Genomic DNA, 19558 nt, shown 5'->3' with positions numbered 1-19558 from the left:
TGTTCCAACCTATTGAATGAATAGAAATGGGTCCTTTTTTTAGGTGCTGCTGTGTTTGTTTAGTTTGTAAATTACGAGACACTTAATGACCAAAAGCGGCTCTCTGCCACCAGCTCCTCTATTGTCCTCCAAACATATCAATGGAGAGCGTCTGGGTCACAGTCACTTACCGCAGGCTGGATAAATGGGCTTAGTGACGGCAGCTTTGATGCAGATGTGATAATTGCAAGCTTGATCCGCTAAATTACAGTCACCATAGAGACTTGGCTACCTTCCGCCATCGTCCCCAAACCGCCTCAGACCAGACGACTGGAAATAAAAGCCTCGTCATGTTGAACTGAACCAGGAGTAGAAGTTAAAGTAGAATGTGTCTTCAAATAGAGGGAGAACGGGAGGAAAGAGCCGTGTGTGTGGGTGTGTTAGAGAAACTGAATGGAGCTTTTGGTTTTTCTTAGTCACCATGGCAACTGCAGTGTGAAAGATGGTTAGGAGCTTTGTTTGATACCAGGTTTTATTGGTACAAATGAATGATATACCAGCGGTGTCTCCTCTCGTAAGTGTTTAAGAATGTATACAATCCTGTGTTTGCATAATCCTGTGTGTGTGTGCGTGTGCGTGTGCGTGTGTGTTTTTCCAGGTACAATGAGCTGCTCTTCATCATCGATACCTGTCAGGGAGCCTCCATGTATGAGAGGTTCTATTCTCCAAACCTAATGGCTTTGGCCAGCAGTCAAGTTGGAGAGGACTCCCTGTCGGTGAGTTTTTCTGCCCTGATTAAAAAGAAATAAGTTAAAAATCATCAATCAGTCACATCAACTCACTCGGACTTTCTGCCGGAAAAGAGCAGAAAGTCCGAGTGAGTTTGTTTTTTCTGTCAGAAGTGGAAATAATCAGTTGCTCAATTATACGCTGCTCATATTTCATTGGAAACTTAAAAGGGAAGGTGTGTCATTTTGAGTTTGGTAATCATTTTTTTTTAAATGTCCAAAAACCAAGAATGCTTTTGCTTTATAATTTTGAATATTTTCAAGTACTTCTCCTCCTGTCCTCTTCTAGCACCAGCCAGATCTGGCCATTGGGGTGCATTTGATGGATCGTTACACCTTCTACCTGCTGGAGTTTCTGGAGGACATCCACCCTGCAAGCAAAGCCAACATGAATGACCTGGTGAGGATGTGTGTGCATGTTTCAACGGGCATTCATTTTACCCAACTTAAGAGTTCATGTGTACTGTAGAGCAGCAGCTAATGTTTATTTACAAAATATAATTAGTTGTTTAGTCTCTAATGTCAGAAAGAAAGAATTAGGAAAGCCCAATGTGACTAATTAGAATATTTTAAACCACCAATCCAAAACTAAAGAAAGTTAAGTATATGAAAAATATAGATTATTTTGCTCGACAAATGAAGTGATAATTACCACTTATTGATTCAGTGTTAGTGTGCCATGCAGACACCAATAGGTCCTGATATACTATGATCAGTGTTGTGTTTGTCTTTGTGCGTTCTCTGCGTGTTATTAATGTGCATTTTCACAATGACGCAGTCATCTGTTTAACACAAACCGGTAAATCATTTAGTATACATTTCATTTTAACCCACTATCTTATTTTCAATATGTAGCTCTTCTAAGCTACTTTGCCCACCTATATTCACTTCCTAGGAGTGAGCATACAAAGTGGCAACCGCCGCTGTTGAAAAATGACACCAGAGAATTGCAATAAAACTGCAGTTCCTTGAATGTCCACTTGAGGCTGGCTCCAAAAACCAAGTGATGCCCATTTGAGCCCATATTAAAACGACTTTCTTTAACTAATCTGATTTGACTATATACATGCATAATGTGTATAGACATAATTAGGGGGCGTCTCTGGTTTAGCTGAATGGTAGGCGAGTTTTAGTCGTTTGCCAGGAGATGCGGCTGTACTTTGACTAAATCCTGTCACTGACCTTCGGCTTTCGACTTTTTTTGTGCTTCTTTATTGTTTGGAATTTTCTAGCTAGATGCCGAGCTAAACGAGCAACCAAGCTATTCGCCTCTGCGCCACCTCTCTCGCCGTTTCTTGATAGTCACTTTAATATAGCGACTGCTTCGTTTTGGGCTTCATTACGCCTCTTCAGAAACATACGGGTGATGTCACTGAGACTATGTCCATGTTTTATACAGTCTGTGGAGAATACCTGATCTCGCGTCAATAACTTTGATCAAAAGTCCATTGTATTAGTTAATTATGTAAGCACACGTGTCAAACATTTGCTAGATGTTGAATAACCTTGTTAATACAAACGTATCATTAATTTGATTTAACATTTGGTTCAGACAACACAAGCAACCTTAATTAGGGTTCTGATAATGAATAATTTAATAACAGAAAAATATATATTAAAACCCAAAGAATACAACAGATACTCATACAGGAGTTATCCTTTGTGGACTATGAATTGTGGCAAAGTGACTCTGTTCCTTTGAACGCATTTGGGATTTGGTACAATAATGAGTCAGTATCTGTCCTGCACTGCCCTCCTCTTCTGCCTCGTGTTTTAAAGTTTCTGGTCCTAAAGGATCCAGATGAAAGCCACACAGGCTCACAGGACTCCTGCACATGAAGCAGAATACCAGATTCTGTGTTTAGGCAGGTTGGCCTTTGACACATGATGGTGGTTGGTGGTGGGTTCATGTTGCTCTGGGCCATGGCTCCTCCATCTCAGCAGCGCCTCCCTTTTCATCCTCTACACTCCTGCAGAGATCTACAGGCCTCAGGGATCACTGCTCATCCCCACCATCCACTCTGCCTCTACAGGAGCTACAATCAAAACACCTCCAATCCTCACTCTGGAAAGAATAATGAGCTTAAGTCAGTGCACATTGATTGAGCTCGGACTGAGTGCCAATTTTCCTTTTTCTATAGCTGCACTCTCTGTTCTGGTGCCATTTTGTGGAATTAAGGATCAATACTATAGATTTCCCAGACAACAGCAAGTTATTATTTTATTTTTGTTGTCCCCCCGCACATGCTTACCCTTTGAAAGAAAATAAATCACCACCAACTTCCATCTAAAGCCTCCATCAGTCATGTGTTTTTTGAAGTCCTGTTTGGCTGATGGAGAAAACGTTTAACTTGGTTTAACGATTTTTTTTTCTTCTTCAAGCTGGGAGTCAAATCGGACAACACGCTGATGAATAGCACATTCAAATGAAGATTAACCCACAAGTGGCAACACACGAGGGCATGGGAAAGGCTTGTCATGTTTAATGACATGCACAAATGTCAGACTCTCCATGCCTCTAATCATCTCCACTCACTGATTTTCTTTCCTTTTTTTTTTAACCCCTCTCACTGGAGCTATAATCATGTAGAGCTGAATTCAACCGTTAGAAAAAGTAGGAGACACAAACTCTTAAACACTATCTATTAAAACCCTCTCTGGCTTTGCTTAAGAGACCTACACCATGTTATTTACTGTTCTATTTGCTAAAGCTCTTGACAGCAGCATTGGCAGATATTTCAGTATTTTTCATTTCATTTCAAACCTTTATTTAAGCCTTGAAAATCATTGCGGTTTCCCTCATTTGCAATGATGTCGAGATACAGATCAAAACAAACAAAACAATCACACACTGTGGTAAAGTGGTTTGAGATCATTGTCTTAATCTGCCCAAGAGAAACAAGAGTGTCAATCTTGAGCGAGTGTTTTAAATTATTTCACATTTTTGGAGCAGAAAAAAAGCTAAAAGCAGATTTTCCAAGTTCAGAGTAAACCCGCCGGACTTGAAGCAATAGACATTCAGTAGAGCGAGTGTGGTAAGGTCCAGTTCAGCAGAGATGTGATGTAACATCGTGTGCGTCCAAGAAGGGATTTATAGATAAAGACACACATGTCTCTGTGACAGAGGAGACCAACCAACTTTGTTATAGAGAATACAGTGATGAGTGTTATAGGGGTCTCCGGTGATGAATCTAAGAGCAGAGTGATAAACTGAATCTAACAATGTGTATCTAACTCCTGACACACTGTTGTGTTTCGTCTGCTTTTCCAGTTCAAAGTATGTCCCAAGAGTCAGTGCGTGTCCACTCCGGGCCACCGTACGGACCTTTTCTTGAGGGACCCGGGAAGCGTCCTCATCACAGATTTCTTTGGTAGCGTTCGCAAAGTCGAGATCACCATGGAAACCATCAACCTGACCGAACCCATCAAGACAGTGGAGCAGAAGTGAGTTGTGTTTGTTTGTATTTGTCATTTGTGTAATGTTTTTGTTTATCTTTAATATTTTTAAGGTACAGTAATTACAATCTAAATCGCCTGTTGAGGGAGAAAAGTGAAATAATGAATGTTGAAGTGTTTGATTATCTGAATGATTTTCTTAATCAAAGTTGATGAGTGTAAATAGTTCAAGTCAAACAACTTTATTGTGTGGCAACTTGTTATGGGGAGCTCTAACATAATAGACACGGGCGTACAGGAAAGACTAAATCATATTTAAGATCTAAAATATGTAAGAAGATCTAAAGAATGATAGGAAGCAGACTGATAAATAAACTCATGAACAAAAGGATCGGTCTTGGTAGTAGCTAGCAATAGGTGTTTTCAGACACATTTAAAATATCCCCTCATCTTTGATCAGCCAATCCTTAGCCAAGTTGTTCACATAATTTGATCCAGATAAGAATGATCTGGATTTGGAAATCCACTTTTTGCTGTCCGGGATCATGAGGTGACCCATCTCACATTGGTCCCATTATTTCAATGAAAACCTTGATTGGATCAACCTGATCCAGATCCACATTATAATAATTTCCATATCTGGATTACTGGGTTCTTAATTATATTTAGTCCACAGTGGGCGCAGTAATCCACACATACTGAACTTAATTAAATGTTATCTGTTTGATATTAATCACTTTTTAGTGAAATATTTAATGGGGATGAAATCCTAAATTCTTTTTCACACTGCTGCAGTCTACCTTATCTTTTATGCTACTGTATGATTTATCAATTCAAGAGCCAGATAGTGAAAGTGTCAACATCTTTGTGAGAAACAGAGGATTTTTTTTTTTTTACCCACTTACATGTTTTATTACATTTCCTTCCTGTGATCCATCCTGAATCAGGCCTTCTGGGATCAGGATAATCCTGAGTTTTTTGAATCAAAGTTAACCCAATCCTGAAAAACAAGACTGGATTATCTGATTTTATCCGATTCAGTAATCCTTTTTTTCCTTTTGAGAAAGATTTCATCCAATCCGAGCTTTAAACGATCGGATTACTATTGAACAACTAGGCCGGGGACTTAAAACCTTTTTTTTTTACCCGAGGTCGATTGAGCTTTCATTGAAGTCAAACTGCAACAGTCTTCTTCCATTTTTTTCTCATAGCCCTATCACTTGACAGGTTTCAGACCTTTAGATAAGATAATTCTACTGGGGTGACTGATATATATATATATATATATATATATATATATATATATATAATATACCAGTGGAAGCTAAATTAAAAAAGCACTGATCCAATCAGTGCAAGGGGCAAAACTTGCTGTCTTTCTAGAGTGATAACAACGACGGCTACTTCTTCAGAAGTGAAAGCATGTCTTTTCAATATTCTCATATATTCTAGTCACCGCATTTGATTCAGGTAGATTAGTTAATGTCAACTCACCTGATTGGCCCAGGGAAATGAAATCAGCTGTAGATAATGTAAGACTTCAGATGAAAACTGAGTGAAACAATTGACACATTGTATTTTTAATGAACCCACATTCATCAGTTCATTAAAAATACAAGGTATTCCAAAAAGTCATTACAGTCATCCTTATCGCAGATTGTTTGTAACTTTCAGCCGTGCAGTAAAGTCCTACTTGAGCTGGTTTAGATACAAACTGGATGTTAAATCCTTATTTGTGGTCAGCCTCCCCACAGAAGAGCTGCAGCCCAAATTCTTTTTTATGTTTTTTATGTTATCAACTAAAAACTTTGATTTCTCTGGGAACATCTCTCATCAGTGATAGTCATCTCTTAAATAACGATGATGTTTTGAGTGAAGTGTACCAGAGAGACTAAACCACAAGGTGGATGTCTCTGTGACTAGCCTGCTGTCTTGAGCTGTAAATTGAGACATTTCAAACTGATTTGAAGGCTGATAGATGGCGCAGATGTTTGAGATGATAATAAAGCTAAAATGGCATTTCCTGCTGTTAGTAATCACCACCAGCTCTTAATGCTCTTTTTCATAGTAAATCAACGATCATAAACGGACATTTTCTGTGTCTTACCTCAGGCTACGGTTCACTAACTCATTTTAAGAGATATTGAGTGAGAGCAGTGTGTCTGATGGATTGCCTTTGGCTCCACTGTGTGGTGAACTGGACAAAAAGCATCCTAGTTGAGATTAACGCATGCGCACGATCAACGTCGTTGCTTTTGGTAGAGACATGCTGTGATGAATACATGTGGCCACTAGATGGCTGTAGAGAGCTGTCAAACTCAAGACTCCTCTTCATCCTCTCTGCCTGCTTACATATTGTTTGCCTTCTCATATTAGCCAGACCCCACAGTCACTAATCCCATAATAATGACAAACACCAGTGGTTTGAGGAAACACACAGCTATTGTACCAAACTGCAAACACTGCTCTGTGTATTTACTTGTTAGGCTGCGTGAGAGGAATAGATCGTTGTGCTCTACAAACAGATGTGATGTAAATTAAAATCTTATTCATTGTTGTACTTCCCCCACTTCTATTAATTTCATTAAGCTGGGGTTTAATTGAACCACTGGGAGGTATTAAAGCCAATGAATCCAATGCGGTCGGGTGCTAATTAGTAATTAGAGGCAATTGTCACACCGGTTTTAGTCATCGTATCTTATGGCCTCGGGCTAGTGAGTCATTGCACACAACTTCCCCCGATTACTTTATTATTGATTAGGGCCGACACATCAGGTCTACTGAACGAAGCAGCGCAGAAAAGAGCCACACGTGTTGCCCTCGTTCAGTCCTAGAGAGCGTTTTATCTGCAAATCTGATGTAAGAAAGCAGCAATCGCTTCATTTTATTGATGCTCAGTGAAGCAAAGTTTACTGATGCAGAAACCCAGCAGTGGAGTCTTTCTACTTCTATGAATGAAGGGAAATATTATGATGAAAGTTCAAATCTATTATGGAGGCTAATGAGGAGTTACGTCATTTTGTCGGTTACATTATGCTGTGTTGTTAGTTGGATGAGCTCGACGTCATTAATATTAAACTGTGTTGTGGGTGATACATATTTGGTCTTCTTCACATATATGTGGTTTTCTACTAGCAAATACAGAACAAAGTATAGAATTCTGAAGGTGACAGTATTACTGCTGGTTTTATTACTGGCGGCTGGGGCTCAGTTGGTAGTGTCAGTCGTCTCTCAGCCAGAAGGTCGGGGGTTCGATCCCCGGGGGTCGGATTGTCCTTAACCCCAAGTTGCTGCTTCGTCAGTGCCGTATGAATGGGTTCAGTTACTTCTGATGGGTCACATACAGAGCAACCTCTGCCATCAGTGTGTGAATGAGTAAGTGTGACCAGTTTAAAAGCACTTTAAGTAGTCAGAAGACTAGAAAAGTACTATACAAGCTCAAGTCAATTTACCATTTATCATAATATGTTACCTAAGTGACTTCACATAATAACAGCTGGGCGACACAAAGAAAGTGTAGCTACGGCAGAGTTACTTGTAAAATGTTGAGAGAAAAAATCTGTTTTGAGAATTTTGCAGAGTCTTGAGCTCACAAATGTTATTTTTGTTTTCACTGACATCATATAATTGAATATTGTTGCCAACATGTTGGCCTATATCAGGTTACAACACCTGTTTTTCTTCAGTTGATACACTGAATTGAATTTCTGTGCCAAGCTGATGAAATTCTGTCACAGAAAAAAAAACAGCTTAATGCACCAAAAACAAAGAATTAAAAGCCTGTTGAACTTTTATTATGGAAAAGAAAAACAGAAAAAGGCTTATTCTCCTTAAAAATAAAACACAAGTAAGCTCTGGACACAATTCAAATTCCTTGAGGGCGTTGGTGAAATAAGTTGATCTGTTTGTCAATCCAGAGAAATATAAATTATTCCTGTCAGTCATTTGACAAAAAAAAGCTTTATATTTTCTGTTTCCAGCTTCCTAAAAAAAGTGATCTGAATGTCTTTTTTGAGTGTTATCTGATGAAACATGCAATTTAAATGTGTCACCTGAGGCTCTTATTAAAATGTAGTTTCACTTGTGACAAAAGCGATAAAATCAGATGTTTGTTTTTGCTCATGAGTCGGATCTGTTTTTACATTAAAGTTCAGAGAACGTAATTTAAATGAAATGAAATTCAGGGCGCTGTCATAGTCGTACCAAATCATGTAAAATCAAATGTTTTCTCTACTGTTTATGTCATTTTGCCAGAGATAGAGGAAGAAGCAAACTCAAGCTGAAGAGTCATATTAGATTTCATGAAACTCTCTGGAGTTCTTTTGTCACCGACCCGTGCTGGTGGAAGCAAGCTCGGTCTAAAACATATAACTTAAACTGTAAACACTGACTTCAGTGGTCTCCTTGTTTCATTCCACAGGACGGCATGCTTTAGCAATGTCTTTAATATAATGATAAAAACATTGTCAATTCTGGAATAGACTCCCAATGCACATAATGAAACTAAAGTAATTCTTGTAATTGATAAAATCTGCGTATTTATTGTATTGTAAAAGGCTACTGATAGGCCATTCATTTTTCTTTTTAAGATTTATTTTTGGGCTTTTTGTGCCTTTTTAATGGAGCGATAGGACAGTGGATAGAGTTGGAAATCATGGAGAGAGAGTGGGGAATGACATGCGGGAAAGGAGCCACAGGTGGGATTTAAATGGGCCGCCAGCTTGGAGGACTATGGAGACTACCTCCATACATGGCGCACTAACCGCTGCACCACCAGCGCCCCAGGCTTTTAAAATGTGTTCTGCTGAAATTGTGCAGTGGTTTGTGAGACAAGGAAGTCAGATTTATTTACACTGCACCTTTTAGACACCAGGCAATTCAAAGTGCAAGTGCAGTTGTAAATAGATAGGATGAATTAACCTCTCCTTGATGATACAAAGGGGACAAAATAGTAAATAAATATCAGAAAAGTATTGCAGAAAAGCCAGCAATGAATTCACCAAATAGCAGGAAATTAAGTTGTTTCATTAAAATTTCCTAGAAGAGGTTCCTTAGACTCCCACTTATTAAATGCTCCCTGTGTTGGGGGGCTTCAGTTCATCTGACGTGATGAAACTATTTACTGGCTTTTACCAAACAGATGTAGCTTAGGATGCAGGTGTTGTTGCAACATAACATATGCTGCAGGTTATTCGTTGTGCGCATATAATTTTGCTGTGTATTCTCCTGCGTTTTTGTCCTTTGAGAATCACGTGCCTGATTATTGATCTTTTGTGCATGTTGTTGAATTCAGGCCCAAGGCCAACTGATACAGAAAATCTGATTTGGCCACATTTAAGATATGTTGTAAGACAGTTGTAACAAAAAAACACACATCTGAAGGGGGAAATATCCAAGTAAAGAAGATGGGCATGGCATCATTATGACCCCGCTGCACAGACAGCACGGGTAAGATTAAATAATAGCCTTTCATAGGTCCTGAAAATGGGTTGTAGTGAGCTCGTGGTGTTCCCCAACGGGAAAAAAGATCACAGATGTCGCCTGAAACAAGCCATTATTAAATATAGTGCTGCTTTAATCCACTTTTGTCAGCTCACTCGGCCATCAGACAAGTGGAGGAGGATATTTTAGAGAAGATGGGAACGTGTGTGTGTGTGTGTCGCTCTCATGCCTCTCTGATTCTCCTCTCAACCATCTCTAAACAGGAGTTTTTAAAAAAAATCAGAACAGGCTCTTCCATTAAGTGAATTACACTTGATGGAGGGGACGTTTTAATGGACTCCTCTTCATTATACATAGGCTTAACAGTGTAATGATGATGTCTCGTTGCTCAGAGACAGCCATAGGTGCTTGTTGACCAAAAGATGTCCCAGGATAATAATCATTATCAAATTACAGCTCCATTCACATCCAATCGAGTAGCAAAGTGAGTTTAATCACGTTTGTGACCTGCAGCAGTGGATGGATTCTAAAATAAATGATTCAGGTGATTAGTAGAGCAGATGTTTAAAGGAAATGTGTTTGACCCAAAGATGGCAGCTGGAGACAGCAGTGATACAGAGCTGGGGGTGGTGGGGGTGGTGGGGTTGGGGGGGCAGCAACATCCATTAGAATCAGCTAAGTGGATTGAAAAATCCTCTCCTAAAGTCTCTTCATGGAAAATAAAGTGGAAAGTGGTTTGAATTGAATTAGAGCTCATCTCTTGTGCGAAGTGAAAAGGAGGAGGGGTGTTGGGGGGGGATCTGTGGTGCATTCCGTGACATGTTTCCAGTGGCAGAAAGAGCTGAGAGCACATTCAGGGCTCAGCAGGAGCTCGTCTACCCGCCCGGCAGCCCGGTTCTTCTTTTTTTTTTTCTTTCTCTGTGCTTTTCTGTGGGAGCGACTTCTGCTTCCCCTTCTGCTGCGACACGGTGAGAAAAAGAAGGTGAAGTCGAGTAGAAAGCAACAAAGACAGAAATAAAGAAGGCAGGACAAAAGAGCAAAAGCCAGAGAGGAAATGTAGAGGAAAGTATTTTGAAGGGAAGAAAGAGACAGAAAGGAGAAGCCAGTTTTTTCATACAGCAAGCGGATGGAGAAGAGCCACGCTGGTCAGCAGCTGTCTGACCCCATCTTTCTATGATGAGAAGAAGACAGTCACTCAGGGGAACCTCCACTCCACACTGACCTTTACCTGAAACTCAAGGTTTCTGACTTCTTATCAAACTGTGAGGCTGCAGAGAAACAGAAATTCAACAGCAGACTTGCATAGAAGAACTCAAGCATTTCAAAACTCTTAATTGCAACTCTGCCTTACTGTTGGATCCAGATATTTTATTAACAGTGTTTACAGGCTTGATGTTGTTTTGACAGTTGGATATCATTCATTTAGTTCATTTTAAGCGCAAAGTTGGCAGTTTTTTTTTTTAAATTCGGCCCAACAGAACATTGTTAAAATACAATACAGGAACACATTTTTAACTAAGCAAAGAGTAATACAATCAATGAAACACAATCATAAAAAATATGCAATATTTATAAAAATGAAAAGATATTTAAGTCACCGATTGTCCAAAGGATTTATGTCAAACAGGATTCTTCAAAGAGATCTACGAGGGGAAACCAGCTTTAAAAAATCTCCTTAATTTTGTCCTTCAGAGCAAATTGGAATTATTTTCATCATAGATGGGCACCGCACCTTCCAGGTCACTTCTGTACCAAATGTGCTCCTTATATTGTACACTAATGTGGTTACATTTAAAGCTGCAGTCGGTGGCATTGTTTGCTGCAGCTTGTAAACACAACATTCCTCCTGGGCTCATCACTTGTAACAGCTGTTAAAAATCTAAATCAGACAAGTGTTGAATGTGCCATGTTTGGAAACCTTATAATAAGACTTATCTGAAAAGTTTTCTGGGGGCTTTGTCTGACTGAATACATTCTGCTTCTCAAGACGATGTGGCTCTCATCCCGTCATTTTAAAACAGGCTCTGTAATTCCGCCTAAAAAAGCCACTGTTATATTTTTTGAACATACATTAGGATCTAATTAGGTATTGGTTTGATGCAGATTTGGTGGTGTAATGAGTGTTTACTACAGCAGCAGGGTAGGATACGTGGGGTTTACTCAAAATGAATGACAGTCCCCATGTTCATAGTAAAGATATAAAATGTAACACAGTGTGAAGGTGTGTCTCATTAATACTCTTTTTAATGGACTTTAGGACACAATGAAAGCAGGAGAGTCCTGATGATGGCTCTGTGTCTGAAAGGTCGCAGGTTTAATACATCTTTCCTCACATTAATTAATGTCTATCAATCAACTGCCAAGCAGTGACCTTTTTAAGAGTCCTTGAGCAAGACACTGAGCATCAACTTTCTTCATTAATCCAAGTCGCTGTAGCTGTGAGCTTTAGTTCAGTGCTATAAATTCAAATTCATTTTTTTCTAACCCGTAAGTCACATATGTTTGAAGGACAGCTTCTTAAAGGCTCAGAATGGTCCACCTTTTTACTTTGTAAACGGAGCGGTTTCTTCTGACAACAGTTTATTCATCCGGCCTTGGACCCAAGCATACACATACAAAGTTCTTCAAGTATAGCTTTCTGTGAAATGTTGCCTCTACAGTTGAGTAAACACTTTGAGAGTGTGTTACTTCTTAAAAGTTGAAGAATGTTTTGATGTTTATCTTCTGACACTTCATCACTTAAATATAACTTATATCAAAGAGACGAAGATGTGGGCTGCTACAACTATTTAAGGGACATTTTTAGTTCCCTAGAAACAATTTTTTTTATTTGCTGTGAACAAATTTAGTGACAAATCAAGTGAAAAAAACACCCTGCTGATAAACTGCAGTACTCAGAAGGGAAATGCACCGTTTTAACTAGGGATGCATTGGCTCAACATCGGTATCGGCTGATATCGGCAGATCTCCGATGTGTTCGATATCTGATCGTAAAATATTGTGGCATGAACTGATGTCAGTAGCCGATGTTTATTTTTTTGTGCCAAATCATTTAAATGCTGGAATCCAGTACACCTGACTACTGATTCAGAGAAGAGGTTTATTATAAGGCAGATGAAGTCACCTGTTGAACAAACTCTGACTTGTTTTCATTGTCCAACATGAGAGGAAACGGTGACATTGTGGGAGTCTTACACCAAAAGAAGTCATGAAACATTAATGTGTATCAGCATTGGCCCGGATTTGCCCTTTTGTGATGCCATGAAGGGAAAATCTCCAAACAGCCTGTTTGATGACATATTTTATAGAAATTGGAGCAGGGTAAAGATAGAGAGGATGAACTCATAATTGGGGGGGGGTTCGTAGACATGCTAGGGACACACAGGGTTCCAAAAACATGGTTAAAGTGTAATTTGCAAAATACGTGACCTTTAAATAGGCTGATTCAAAAGATTGGACACAAGGCTCTTTATCATTACAATTTTAGTTGCACAGACTGAGTCAGGCCTTTCGGATTGTCTGAAAGAGATTGCTGAAGTTTGAAACATGTTGTGTGCCAGTCAGAACTTAATTTGAGTTCTTTGTCTCATGTTGTGCTGGTTATTTTTTTTAGCTTGTGGAGTTGATCATATTTTCTTGCTTGTTCTTCACACTTAAGGTTTTTTTTAGATGAGAGACTTTCTTTCCCCTGTTTTTTTGGATGGAGATTTTTACCACACTAAAGCTTTGCCGTGTATTAAAGTATTACCATGATGACGCACTTTTAGAGCACTGTTTGGTTAGATTCAGGGCAGAGCTGATGTTTGCTGTGTAGCACCAAAACCAAACATTAGCCGTGATAGTTTGTTTACCGTTTCAGCAAATACCACATGAGGATTGGAGCCGACTCTGAAGCTCAGACTAACTTTCATTGATTGCTACATCGATGTTCAGACTTGTTTTAGGAAAGCTAACCAAAACACAGAGTGCATTGTGGGTAGTTCAGGGGGTCTGGGAGTTTGGAAGTTTTACTGATGTAGCTGAAGCTGAAACATGGTGTTTCAGTATCTTAAAAGATAGATCAAAGATGCAGAATAACTTATTTTTTCCTGTTTTTTTCCATTAGTTTTGTCCTTTACACTTCTGTAAAGATATACACAGAATCCTTTTCCAGTCACATCAATTATTGTCACTCAGATGTTTTTCCCACAGGATGATTTATTTTTTCATTTATCAAGAGGAAAAATGGGTTCATTTGCATCAATTTGCACTGCATATCATTGACTCGGCTCTGAAATGATCTGTCAATCATACACACCTCTGCTTTACACTCTCTGCCAAGAGAAACACTGGAGTCTGTTCCTCTTCCTGACAGCTTTTCAACATCATTGAATGATGGCGTCCCACACTTTGAAAGCTTAATGTTTCCAAAGCCCAGTCTATTGACTTCAGGTAAATGCTAAACTGTTCTGTTCTGTGTGTTCTCTCTTCCAGTCCTGTGAATGGAGAGCTGGAAAAGGAGACGTATTCGTACCTATATGTGGATCAGCTGCCTGTGTCGGAGATCATCCATCAGGTAAGAGACCCTTGCAGACATCAGGGTCAGCTGAGGACACTAAAGACCATGTGGTGACATTTTTTTCCCTCCATCTCTTTTTGCCTTTTGCGTCGGCAGCCGTTCATTCAGGCTCCTGTGTTGTCGCTTCTTTATTCAAAGTGCGTCCACACTCCTCCCTAATTTGGACTCACAAAGTTACGTGCAACATCCACCAACAGATTCATTGTGTCGTTTCCATGGTGACGGCTCTAACTGTGAAATGCAAGTGCCTCCTGGTCTCAGCGTGCAGGGGCCACCGTCAAATCCAGCAGAAATGGATAGGCAGCGTTTTGGCGTGGAATTGTGCATTCACCTCGTTCCCAAATGGATTGTGGCTTTCAGTCGAGCTGACCTTCACAAATTAACACCTATTCCTCCTCATTGCACTTCTAAGAGCGTCGTGCTCTGCTTTCAAAACAGTCTCCGCTTCTGTGTTCTGTAAGATTTTCCATTATGAGCCATATGCAAAAAAAAACCCCCAAAAAACGATTTCTATACTTCGCCTTCAACTTTTTGCTCCCGAAATAATAAGGAAGTCATATTAATCTTTGCTGCAGGGGCAAAAGCAGACATTAGTTTAGCTAATATTTGGGCCCAGCTGCCACGGAGAAACCCATACTTTAATAATCTGAAATCGAATGCATTAATGTGTCCATCTACACAGAATCATTCAATGCAATAAACCCTCGAAAAGAACAAAGTTTGTGAAGTTTATGGTAAAAAGTTTTTGAGACTTTTTTTTTTGATTATGTGAGAGAAATGTTCAGGACTGTGTATGACTTTACTCTGACAGCTTCTACTAATAGAAGCCACATTGAAAGCCACATACAGGTATTGGATGTTATTTTAAAGACCTTTCTGTTAGTGTGTCCAGCCAGCAAAATAATCTCCCTAACCTCTGATCAATGCACCAACATCTGACAGAGATTGCCATTTTGGGTCTTTATTCCAAAAAACTCTAAAGTACAGGAGGTAGTAAGATCTTATTCAGGTATCTTACCATGTAAGAGCAGGGTTTGGATCCTTCTTCTTTCTCAGGTAAATTAACAAGTCTGTGGGAAAACCCAGTCTGCGTTCATTGTTGCACCAACAGCTGGCTCCAAATAGTGAAGAAATTAATGTATGCATCCGAATTAATGATGATGTAACTTCAATCAGAGTTCAAATGAATAAAAACACGTACATAAGATGCATTGTTATTCTAGAAGTTTAAAAATACTCCTGTAATGTTCTTTACTGAAATATATGAACCCACCTGAAATTACCATTTTAAGACGAGCTTCAGATTAGCTGTGTTATTCCAGAGGTTTGCCCGTCTGTATTTAAACTAACTGGATGATCTAGGTACGTCATTCAACTTCAATGAATTCTTATTTCAAGATCTGAAATCTCAAATATTAGTTACATCTTCATTACTGCAATTAACAGAACCAAAAGTAAGGCAGACTAGTTCATTGGATTTTTCCATTGAGGACAAAGTGACAACTGGGCAATTGTTTGTCTCACTCTAGTTAAACACAAGCTTCAAACCTGGTATTGTGAAGTCAGAGCCAAAGCTGAGGATCAATGATTGTAACCACTTCCTAAAAAAATCACAATTGTAGCTTTGCTGTTTTGATCAGTACACAGACACAAAATGACAAAATGATGGTCCTCCAGCAAAAAAATGTCAGAGATTTGTTTAGTGTGGATGTGTCAGAAAGGCTTCTGTTCACATTTCAGCGACCACAGCAGAGTTTTTATTTGACTGTGATGTTAAGCTCCACTATGAAGATGGAAATGAAGCGATTGGTGTTTATAGTAAAGGTCAGATCCAGCTGAACCGAGTAAGTGATAATTCTCTTTTTATACATCTGAAAAATCCTCGGGCGCTGCTGCTGGAAACATCTCTGCCGCACATCGACTTTAGTGCGAACAAAGGTGTCACAGTCAGCTGGCCCAGAAGAATGAAGCTGACCACAGGCCTGAGCTCTGTCGGAGGCTTATTGAGTATAGTGATGGAAAAGAGGTGGGGTGTACGCGCCCTGTGGCACTCTGGGAAATTGAGACTCAGAACTGCCTTGGAAGCCTGGAAAACATGGGTCGGTTCTGGTCCTGCTGCCCCCTTCTTATATAAGATTAGAACATCAAATGTTGCCATAACTTTCAAAACACAGTAGCAATCACACTATTGAAAGTCACACCAACATACCTCATTAAGCTTTTGGCGTCTTCTTCTTTGTTCTCTCTCTCTCCTCTGTCTTTTTTATTGTTACTTCTTTCAGGGTATCTCTTTACATATGTTTCTGTCTTTCTCTTTTTTTTGTAAGCCTCCTCTCCTCTTTTCTTAATGCACCCACACGTACAACTCACAAACACCCTCGTCAACCCGGTGACCCCTGCCAGAGATTTCGATTATCGGCTCGCACTCCTGCTGGGCTGAAGATGGGAGTCCTGACAGACTGAGTCATCTCCCCCCCTCCTCACCATAATCCATCTGCAGTGCAGCAGAATGACCAATGTCCACACAGCTTATTGACAGCTTTCCTATTTTTGATTAGCTGTCATATTGTAACAAAGACTCCCTGAGATATCTGTGTTTTCTGCCGACTAGGCTGCGGCCTTTGACGCACTCATCTGAAGAACTGGAACATGATTTGATTGAATCTCATAAGATTTGATGCCTAAAATGTTCCTAAGTGGTGTGTAGCTGATTTCTGTCTTGCCACCTGCCAAAAAAACAAAACTCACTATGTTTATCTTCTTAAGAGAAACATTTTCCATTTGCTAGGGGACCAGGGGACGGCTTGTAAATAGAAAAGTCATCACAGTGAGTGACAGTGTATATATATAGCTGTGCTGCATAGCGTCTGTATACAAATCTCGCCTCATTGTGTATTTGTGTGTATGTGAGGAGTTGATTAATGCCCTGTCACTGTTGGCAGTTGACTCGCTGCTGGTGACGGGGTGAGTCCCCTCTTCCTGACACCTTCTCTTCCCAACCGCACACATCTCATCACGCTGCCAATGCCTAATCACAATATGCTCCATCCTGGAAAAAAAAAACTAAAAGGAGCTCCTCTCTCTTGTGTTCTCTACCTTTTTCCTACCTCGCTTTTCTGCGTCCTGGTCTCTGGCGTCAAATTGTTATTTGTTCCTTTGCCAGCTTGACGCCTCACACCATATGGCTCTAGAGAAATGAAAATGAAACCACTGAAAATTAAAGCTTTGCCTCCCTGCTGTGCTCTCGACCCTCACTCAGTCTGCAACTCTGACACTTTTCAAGTGGATATCAGGGTTGTGTGGCCCTTATTATTGGCCAAATACCCAACAGAATGCTCCTCTATTTAATCATATTTAATATTGAATTTGCTTATTTGCATTGTCTGTTACAAGTAGTTATTTAATTTGTTTATATAAAGAAGAGGTTACCAATGCAATGCTTGAACATCAGTATCGGCTGACATTGGTCCTGTTGACAGACATCGTTCAAATAATGTGGCATGCACTGATTTCAGATTTTCCATACTGATGCATTCATGTACTGCAAGGTAGAAATACCTAACAGCTGATTCAGAGCTGAGTTTATTCAAGAAGAGGGACTACTAACAACTACTGAAACACATCCAATCACATAGCTTATTTAAAAAAAAAACAGACAGAGAATTACAAAGAAATAATGAAAATAACATCAGTAACAGCTCATTTGTGATTTAAAAATTGTTAATGGATTCAACCCAGATTTTCACAAACGATGCTTCTCCTATATAAACTTTGCCTTGATGTTGATATTGATATTGATATCCCTCTTTTTGGAAGAGATCCTGGCTAAGAAAGCTCACCATTACAAAGTTACAAAACTTTACCCAATCCAGACATGGCATTGTATTATAAAGAAAATTCAGAATGGAAACAGAAGAAGAACAGCATGAAGATTCAAAAAAAGAAAAAAAAAAAAATAGTATTGGCTATACTTAGCCCTATTCAGACTGCAAAAAGCGGTCTGAAAAGGGCTTTTATTTGGTTGTTGTTTTTTACTTGAATAACAAATATAACTTTTACCCCTTTCTTTTAGTTTTGTTGTAAAAGATGTGCAGCTTGATAAACGTCTTTAACAGGTAAAAAATGCACTTACTGTGTAAATGTTGGTTGGGTGAACCAAAGTTAAATGGCACTCTTTACGAATAATCTAGTTTAGAAACACAAATAGGATGAACTTGAACAATTGGCCCGTCTTCTTGCACTGTCCCAGTATTTTCTTCCAGATGAAACTGTGCAGAGTCCCGGCTGTGCACACTGTCTGCTCTGCTGCCGTCCCACTCTGTACAACATAAGACTTGCTGCAGGTTTGACCTTGGCGTGCTACAGTTTGGCAGGGCACTTCAGACCTCCCTGAATGACCATTAGCGTCCTGCGTGGCCTTGTTAATTAGCTCCAATCAATCAGGTGGGAAGCCGTTAATTGATTTTTCTTGTGAATTGAATACGCGACACAAAGCGTGTGTAATAGAGGCAGGCTGCCTGAGTCTCGGCTCTTGTCCTTGGTAGAGCGATGTGAATGGTTCTCTCAGTGAAGGTCAGCACGCACTCGCATGTTTTCTGCTCCCGTCTCTCCTTGTACGTTCTCTCTTTTCTCATTTCCCTTTTACCTCTGCCTCCTAAAGGTTTTTTTGGAACTGAATACTTTTTGTTAATCTTCGAGAAGTATAAAAAATCTTCTCTTCAGATATTGCTTAAACGACCTGTGCTCACTGAGAACAGCCTCATCTTTTGGCCTCTTTGTGACAGTAAGTCTCTTTAGATGTTGCTTTCAGAGTTTTGATGAAGTTACCATCAGCCCAGTATCAGTTTGTCTTAGTGTATAGACTCTGTTAGAAAATGTTTAATTTTGAAAACATTTAACTTAATCAATATTTCAATAAGCAAAAAGTTCCTGAAACTGTTTCCAGTTTGTCAGCTGTGAGGATTTCACATGCTCGTTTGCTGTTCAGTTAGACAAAAGAAAGTATTTGATGTTCCCTTGGATTACAGAGACAGTTGTCATGAGAAGTTTAGACTTTTATCTCACATATTACTTTCTATAGAAAGTCTGATAAACTGGCTGGGCCGGTTTATCAGGTCATCACAGATGTGTGCATCATATAACATCAAGAAAAATTATCCTCTTCATACTCTTGCACTTTATTTTCTTGAATTTCATGTTGGTCCTATCCTATCTTATCTTAATATTGTAACAACTTTTTTATAATTTTGTTTGTAAGCGCACATTTTTAAGGTTGTTGGACTTCAGTTTTAAAGCCAAAAGCAGCTCTCTGTAAAGAAGCAATAAGTTATTATTATTATTATTATTATTTGGATGAAAGGGAGGATACATATTGCATTGATTTAAAGCCAAGTCG

At 39.4% G+C, this 19558-nt stretch overlaps 1 protein-coding gene across 1 annotated transcript in view; it reads left to right on the top strand.

Moving 5' to 3' along the window:
* The window catches only part of pigk (phosphatidylinositol glycan anchor biosynthesis, class K), a 33041-nt gene that overhangs the window by 3102 nt on the left and 10381 nt on the right, over nucleotides 1-19558 (top strand). Inside the window, exons 7-10 of the mRNA XM_061045125.1 lie at nucleotides 638-755; nucleotides 1057-1167; nucleotides 4039-4211; nucleotides 14079-14160. Coding sequence (XP_060901108.1) covers nucleotides 638-755; nucleotides 1057-1167; nucleotides 4039-4211; nucleotides 14079-14160 — 484 coding nt within the window. The remainder of the gene's footprint in view (nucleotides 1-637; nucleotides 756-1056; nucleotides 1168-4038; nucleotides 4212-14078; nucleotides 14161-19558) is intronic.

This window comes from Labrus mixtus, chromosome 8 (genome assembly GCF_963584025.1).
Source record: "Labrus mixtus chromosome 8, fLabMix1.1, whole genome shotgun sequence".
Taxonomy (NCBI): domain Eukaryota; kingdom Metazoa; phylum Chordata; class Actinopteri; order Labriformes; family Labridae; genus Labrus; species Labrus mixtus.
The sequence above is the reverse complement of the archived record's forward strand: the minus strand, read 5'-3'. Positions and strand labels throughout refer to the sequence as shown.